General features: G+C 50.1%; 1 protein-coding gene across 1 annotated transcript; it reads right to left on the bottom strand.

The window, feature by feature from the left end:
- Positions 1 to 447: 447 nt before the first annotated feature.
- LOC121449133 (major allergen I polypeptide chain 1-like) lies at positions 448 to 5,518 on the bottom strand. Its single transcript, XM_041653361.1, has 3 exons — positions 5,458 to 5,518; positions 5,114 to 5,301; positions 448 to 3,257 (listed from the first exon to the last, which is right to left on the bottom strand). Exons 1-3 carry the CDS (start codon positions 5,516 to 5,518, stop codon positions 3,159 to 3,161), a joined length of 348 nt encoding a protein of 115 aa, XP_041509295.1. The 3' UTR covers positions 448 to 3,158.
- Between the last annotated feature and the right edge of the window lie 2,842 nt (positions 5,519 to 8,360).

The following is an 8,360-nucleotide window of genomic DNA, read 5'->3' as shown; positions in this document are numbered from 1 at the left end:
AGTATGAATGTATTTGTGGCAGACTGTAATGGGCTTACTCCTTGTCTGCTATCCTCCAGAGATAACATATGTGGTAGAACATGCCAGGGTTCTCTAAGTATTGAATAACCTGATTCATGCTGACTTTTAGCGGTGGGATAGCTTCAGCCATAAGTACCAATAGTGATGTAACTGTGTAAAGGGCTTTGTCTGGATTAAAAGTGCAATGGAGCTACTGATGCTCTCACATACCTGTCACCCACAGCTCACGTCTCCAGTGTGGATGTCCAGATGGCTGTGAGCCTGTGGTTGATGGCTGTATCACGAAGGCTCCCTTCAGACTTATCTCTGCTATTACTCATTAAACTGGCTAATGCAGAGGGGAGGTTCCTGGTACCAATCACAAGCCAGCCCTGACACACAACCACCCTCACTCTTTTCTTTCCAGAGCTAGCCCTCCTCCAGGGCTGTCTTGATAGACCTGGGGTCACATCTGCCCCTTCAGTCACCCAGGCTTGTTCCTCCAGCTGGACAAGTACTTGAATCCTGGAAGGCACAGGTCCTATTCAGAGGATAATGAAGGTAAAGTAGACAGTACAGAACAGGTGACCCTGCTCCTACATAGCGTTAGACAGGAAACCAGCAATGAGAAGGCATCTTTAAAGGCTGGGGATGCAGCTCAGCAGTAGAACACTTGCCTAGCATGTACTGGAGAGAGAGAAAATGAGGGAGAGCCCATTGGTCTCTGAAATCAGGTAAGACAAAAATGTCAGCAGGCGGGGAGTGGCAGATGCGGGCAGGAGGAACAGTTTCAGTCAGTGGTTCTGCCAGGGTGAAGGAAGAACTGCCTGGTGGATCTCTGGGTCTTTGAAGACTCCTATCCAGAGTAGCTGAATAAGATAAGCAAATACTCAGCCCATTTGCCACCCACAGCACCTATGCAAGAAAACCAAGAAGGAAGTAGGATTTACAGATGACCATGAGAAGCAGAGTAGCTCCTGGGAAAAAGGGAAAGAGCCCAGGCCAGGAGGTGGAGGAAGTGCAGAGAATTGACCCAGTCTGGCTGCAAGGCAAAGTTATCCCCTCTGTGTCTCATCCAGAAGCTTCCATTCGTTCTAGGAAAGTCCAGGGTCACATCCTGAAAGCTCACACTGCCCTACTGTGGTGATGAGAGAAATTCCCTTAAACAGAATCTCTACTCTCGGTTTATCCAACAACTGCAAAGCAGCTACCTATGCCACTGTGACGATGCATACCCTCGTAGGAGAAGAGAAGGTGGGGGCCAGAGCTGCCCTAACTTCCTTCTCTCATTGGTCATCCTGTCGCCACTGGAGCAGATAAATACCATCTAAACAGTGGGTATGATATGAAGGTCTCAGCCTACTGCTTGACTGTCTACATTCCACAATCTGCTTGCCCTTACCTGCACAAATCCAGGCTTCCTTTCCTCTCCTGGTTCTGGGAATAACAGTTTACACCCCCTTCAAGAACATCACTCTGTTGATCAACTCTTTCCCACTTTTTTTCATCTCCTTTGATACACTACCCTGCGGCTCACACCTAAGGTTAAGGCATCCTGCACACATGGCCTGTGTAACTTGGATGCCATCCTGTATCAGACCCGTCCTGGTGCACAGTAGTTGGGGGAACTTTGCCTTGCTCACAGGCTGTCCCCCATTATCTCAGCCATCAAAATCCTGCTTTGCTGGTCTTGTAGTTATCCCTAACCCTCTCATTTACCCACCAGCCCAAGTGAAGATTTCCAGGACCCAGCAGGGTTGCCACAAAAGTGTGGGGCGTGGTCACAGATACAGGTCCCTGCCTCACTGTCACCTTTACTATTCTGCTTTCCTACCCATCTCATAGCCAGTCTCTTGGCAGCGTTGGTCCCCTGCCAATGACAGTTCTACTCCATGAACATGACTTCACCTTGTCTGTCTTTGTGATGCCCATCTCAGTCTGAGAGATGAGTTCAGGGTTCCTAATCCAATGGGGGAGGATATCCCTTGCTCCCAGCAATGCTGCCACGGTCCACATTATTCCTTTCCTAAATAGAACTAAATTCTACTTCTGTCTACATATAGGTCACCAAAATAGGAGTCTCCAGTCAGACATTCTGTCCTGAACTCTGGACATACACTCAATGCCTTCACACAGAGTTCTCTAGACCAGTTCAGAAATTAACACGCCCCAAATCTACTTCTTTTCTCTTTACTTTTCTTACTTTTTTCCCTTTTCTTACCCCCCTCTTTCCCCATCACCCTCTGTAGACAAGGCTGGTCTCATGTCTCAAATTCAGAAGTTCGCATGTTTCTGCCTCACTAGCTCTGGGATTAAAAGGTGTGCATCACCAGGGCACGGCCCAAACCTATCTCTTAACATTACTTTCAATAAATTATCCAGCCAACCTTTCCACTTCACCTGACAGCATTTCCTTCCTTCCATTGACTTAAGACTCCTTTTCGTTTGTAGGTATAAAAGAGTGGAGTTGGCTCGGTGGTTAAGAGTTTGGTTCCTCTTTCAGGGGCTCCATTTCGATTCCCAGCACTCACATGGCAGCCCACAATCGTCCATAACTTCAGTCTCCAGGAACATAAGCCTTTTTCCGGTTTCCCGAGGCGCTCAACGTTACCTGCACAGACATACATTCGAGCTAAACACACACACATACACAAATAATAATCTCTAGCTCTCCATGGCACCAGCGCCCTCAGAATCAAAGTCCCTGGGCTCAACCTCTGCGTCTCTATCTCTTCCGAAGCTCATTTCCATGCCTCTCAACACGTGGGTCTCTCTGTAGAGAAAACTTCTGGAGCCTCCCTTGCACTGGGTGACAGCCTGGGACCTCCCTCAAACAGGCGGCCCAGTCCATGCCGCCTGGTGAGGCTGAAAAGACCTGGGCAGGGGCTGCCTCTGACCTCAGATGAGCACAGGGCGGTCTGCAAGCTCCGCCTGGGTCCACAGCACCATCCCTGGCCGAGCCAGGGCGGCCGTCACCTGCAGACTCGGAGCTGAGCGAAGCCGCTCGGGCTGAGACCCAGCAAAGTTCCGCTGGCCCGTGCTGTCCAGTACTGGTGTCATCTAGGTGGTGTATTCTCGAGTCTCCTTGAGTCTCTGAGTTACCTGACCTGAGGAGGCAGCACAAACTCAAACTCTCAGATTGCCTAAACAGATACCTGTTAGGAGAGGCGCCGGAAGTGCCTCCTAGGACGCAAAGTGCTGAGCCTTCTGGGTAATGTAGTATCCTCAAGCCATGACCCTCTTCTTGGAAGAACACCCTAAAGTTGGAACATGGGTATGAACAGACACTTGGCAAGCAGCCTCGCTGGTGGCCGGATGTCCTGGTCTAGCTCCTGCAACAAGGGATGTCGTACCGTGATTGCCGTGGAAAAGACTGTAGCCAATCACAGAAGTGTAGAAAGTCCTTATTTCAGATATTCTCCAAAGCTACAAAATCAGATTACACAGGCAACCAAGATTGTGTTCACCTGATAACATTGGCATTAATAGTATTCCCTTATTTCTATTCAGATGTGTGTGAACTGACCCTTTACAAAGTCAGTTGTGGGGCTGGGGAGATGGCTCAACAGGTAAAGGCATTTGCTCCCTACCCTGGCAACCGGATTTCAAGCCCCGGGACCTGCAAGGCAAAAGAGCACTTTGACCTTAACACACACACACACACACACACACACACACACACACACACTATTACTTATCCCCTTTCCCCAAACAAATATAATAACAAAGTAAGTCATGGTCCCAGAAGCCTGAGACAGCGCCCACATCCCAGCTGTAGTCAGGTTTTATAGATGGTTCCAGACGCCCAGAGGAGCATTTTAACTTACACACACGATACATACACAATTGGCCATTGACCCAAGTAGTGGGAAGAAGGAAGAGATTTTGCTGTCTGGAGCCTGTGTGATCCTCAGCAGACACTCGGCCTCTCTGGCCCTTCACTGTTCCATGTTTCTGGGGAATTCATTCCAGGATGTCATGTATGTGCCCTATGGACCATGGTCCATGAGAGTGACAGACACTCTGGTGACTGTGGTCTCCTACATCCCCTAATGTGTTCTGCAGGGGCATTTTGGCAGCGCTGCAATTCAGCAGGAACAGTTCAAAGTCCAACTGGTTGTCCTTGATATGTCCCAACTGACTCAATGCCCAATCTCAAAACCAAACGGTGCAGGCTCCCCTGTGAATTATAAGGCTTTTATTGTTGGAACCCTGTTTTTAGACACCTGGAGAGTAGGGGTAGGGCTTGCCGCATCTATGCAGGTTTTCTGGCAAAGATGGAATCATCAACAGAGAAGGTTAGCGTCTATTTTCGCCGGCAAAGAGAAAGGTGGCAAAGCCTCAGAGGTGAGGGAGATCTCAGCAGTCATACACGGGACACCACTTGGGAGGGACCTGCACTCTGTCTGCAACAGCTCCTGGGTCTGACTTGGCCCAGGGAGTCTCCACTCCATTCTGTCTCCAGCACACCACACCAGGGTGAGCCTTGTAAACAGCCTCCAATCCAGCCTGATGGGAAGAGCCACCTGCCCTCGGGACACCATGGGCACATGTGGGGCAGAATGGAGAAGCAGCTGGGGAGGGCCTGGCAGGACTTCAGGTGAGCCTGCGGGCAGCTGTGGCCCCACAATGAACTGATCCCGGTCACATGATGACCTCAGAGACATGCAGCTGGGGCGGTGACAATCCTGACAGTTCTAAGGACAAGATGGGATTCAATTAGATTCTGCAGCTGTGTGTCCCAGGCTTGGATCTCTATCGGAGATCCAGGGGACAAGAAAAAAGATGAGTGTTTGGGGGTGCGGTGGTAGACTTGAAAAGTTAGGATAATAGATCTGGGCTGGAGAAGGGGTGCCAGGCACCGATGTAGCTGGACTTGGGAGGCGGGCCAGAAAGCCTGATGAAGGCCAACGGTACCATGGGGACGGGGGTCCTGGAGGTCTGGTCTGGCTTGACTGAGCTGTACAGCCAGAGTCCTTCCTGCCCCTTCCTCCTGACATCTTTCTGGATTCACAGAGGAGCTGCAGTGTTGGGGAGAGACACACACTCCATTCCTTAGCTGTGGTGAGCAGGTGGGCACACAGGCTCTGATCCAGACACACAGAGAACTCACCACCAAACTCTGCACATTTTCCTTGTCTTCCTCTGTCATCTTGTTATCAGCACACATCTTCAGATTTTGAAGAACTTCCACTGTGGCAGATTCGTTCCTGTACTGGCTCACGAATTCCACATAGTCAGACACAGATGAGCCAAGAAAAAGAGCAAGCTCCTCCTTCAAATCTGGGCAAAAGCCACAATCTAGAATACAAAGGTGATCCTTCTTTGAAAACCTTGCATCAGAACACAGATGTCCTTCCTGGGGAGTGAGGCTGTGAGAGCCCTGGAGACCCTGCATCCCTGACACCCACACCATAGTACCCAGTTCCCTGAGGTCACCCACACCCTAGTACCTACTTCCCCCTGAAGTCAGAAGCAGGGCAGCCCCAAGCAACAGGAGAGCACCAGTGAGCTTCATGGTAATGGCGGCAGGTGCTCCTACCCACCTCGGGCCCCTTTTTGTAACTGCCCTGGGCTGCTCAGGGGGCAGGGAGGGGCTGGGTCTGAGCTCTCCAGGCCCCTCCCTGAACACTGTTTGAACCTCCCTTGGGGGGGATATGTGTGTTTTGGCAAGAGGATAAGATCCTGGTCAACAAGTAGCCCTGACTCAGCCTGGTCGCTTTCTTACTGCTGTGCTTAAGGTCACATGTCATGTGAAGACCAAGGAAGTGATGAGTAAGGAGAGGGCCAGGTCCCTTTATCAGGCCTCCAGAGTGAGGTCTCTGTCACCCCGTCACCCTGGGGAACTTGTTGTTTATTTACAAGCTCAAGGGGTCATGTGTATGTCTGGCCAGTTCAGAGACCACGGACATCTTGGGGACCCTGCTCTGACTTTCTGTCACTGCCCCCATCTTTCACTTGCTTCACGGCTCCACTGAAGCTGACTCTAACCCTGAAGTCCTCCTGCTGTCGAAGTCGTCCTTCAACTCCATCTTTCTGTTGTTGTTATTCTGTTTGTTTTGCTTGCTGTGTTTTATGTTAGGTCTCTATACATAGTTCTGGCTGTCCTGGAACTCAATCTGTAGACAGGCTGATATTAAACTTGCAGAGATTCATCTGCCTCTGCCTCCCAAGTACTGGGATAAAAATATGCAGTATCCAGCTAAACTTGACCTCTTACACTCTTTACTGATGTTTCTGTTTTTTGTTTTTGTTTTTTTTTTTTTTTTTTTTTTGCAGACAGGTTCTTACCCAGCTTCATCTTGAGCTCATAACCGGGAAAATGGAGTGTGTGTGTGGTATGTCTATGTATGGCGAATTCTCCTTTCCCTGGGCCTGGTAGGAAGCATTGTTAATATTCATTAACAACTGCCTGGTGTGGTGTTTAATACTTTCAATCCTAACATTATGGAGCCAGAGGCAGTTGAACCAGTGTGAGTTGGAGGTCAGCCTGGTCCCAACAGGGAGTTCCAAGCCAGCAGGAAATACACTATAAGTTCATACTGCAAGTGGCTCATGGTCATTTTCTGAATGGACAGTGATGAAGAAGGAGGCAGTAGGCAGTGGGGCAAAGGCTGAGGCAGGAGAATGACAGTTGAGTGGTCATGAGGCAAGCAGCTTGATGTGTGCAGGCTGAAGCATTGGACAGGGACAGGGCAGGAAAGGAAAGGTCACAGCAAGAGTGCAGGGAGCAGAGTCTGAGGAAGATCAAAGGGGACAGACCCACAGGACAGAAACTTCAGGACCTGTTTGACAAAGAGGTCCAGGGAGCTGTGGCGTCTTTAGACACAAGAGCCTCACAAGGGCCAAGAGCTACAGCACTGCTGAGTGCCAAGGAGGTCTGACTTCCTACCCATGAGGCTTTGGGTCCAATGCTGGTGTGAGGCCTGTTCACTAGAGGGTTCCTCCTGCTGCTGCTCCCACCTGCCAGCTGCTTCTGCTCCTGCTGGGACACATGGAGGGCAATGAAAGCTGCACAATGCAGCAGCTGGAGAGTGCCCCTTCCTGCACCCATTTCTACCTTTGTGAGCAAAGGGATCCCGGACAGTTAACTCGGGACACACCTGCCTCAGCCTCCCACAAGCAAACGGGGATTCCATGTGGGAAGCACCAGTCTTCCCCTCATGTCTCTGGACTCTGCCAGTCCCCTGACCACTCTGTGCCTGGAAACCAGAACTCCATTACCCTGGTCTGTTTGTCATCCAGAGCATCTCTGTACCAGGTACGGCACCACTTCCCCATAAGCATGACCCCAGGGAGAACCCGGCCTCCAAATGCTCTGCCCTCATGTCTGATGTGCTTGCCCTTCACCTGGCTGGGAGATTCGATGCTTCATTCCCCACACTGCATCCAAAACACCAAATCAGAAGGGCAGCCTGCTATGGCGTCCACATGGCTAGGCCACACCAAACCCCACCTTGCGCCCTGGTCCCAGTGTGGCAGGTGAGAGGCAGTGCACGGTGTGTGGCTGTAAAGCATGTGCAGCCTCTGCTCTCCTACTGTCTTCTCCCAGCCCCACCTTCCCCACCCCTCGCTGCCCTTCTGCTCTGCACCAGGAGCTCAGACAGGGCAAGGCACTGGGTGGATGTGGCTGCTCTGTCTTGGACTTTCAAGACTCCAGACCATGAACCAAGTTAACTTCTTTCCTGTGTCTCTTTCATGGGTGTTTTGTCATAGCAATGAAACATGGATTATACACCTCAGTGCACCTGGACCCCTCTTATCTTAGAACACACCAAGCTTCCACCAGAGCACTGGGCTCTAAACCCTGTTGTCTTTTCCCTAAGTCCCCTTGCATTGTCTGGTTTTGGTGTCCCTTAGGTGACTAACATCACAGGAGAGCAAGGCATGTGCCACTCTATTCCAGGGACAGCACATAGGAGGTCTCCACAGATGCTGGGTATATGGGTCGAAGGTCTAGTTCACTTCTCTCAAGTCCATAAACAAGACCTTTCTTAAGACATGAAACCAACAGCCAGGCGGTGATGTACACCTTCAATCCCAGCACTTGGGAGGGAGACAGGCTGATCTCTGTTGAATTCGAAGCCAGCATGGTCTACAGAGTGTGTTCCATAACAGCCAAGATTGTTTGAGTGATAAACCCTGTCTGAAAAAAAAAAACCAAAACAAAAAACCATAAAACAAACAGTATCTTCCCACATATCCTAGGCTGGCTTCAAACTCTCAGCCTCCTGTACCCCTTCCCTGTTTAAATTTTACAAGTGCTTATGTAACTTGTCTGGTATTAATTTTTTCCTTTTTTTTTATTTAATTTAAAAAAAATAATTCAAAAAACAAGTTTCCACCTCCTCCCAGCCTCC

The sequence above is a fragment of the Microtus oregoni genome, unplaced genomic scaffold (assembly GCF_018167655.1).
Source record: "Microtus oregoni isolate MIOR12 unplaced genomic scaffold, Mior012 000006F_ref0000085, whole genome shotgun sequence".
Classification (NCBI taxonomy): domain Eukaryota; kingdom Metazoa; phylum Chordata; class Mammalia; order Rodentia; family Cricetidae; genus Microtus; species Microtus oregoni.
Note: the sequence above shows the minus strand (reverse complement) of the source record. Positions and strands in the feature narration are given on the sequence as shown.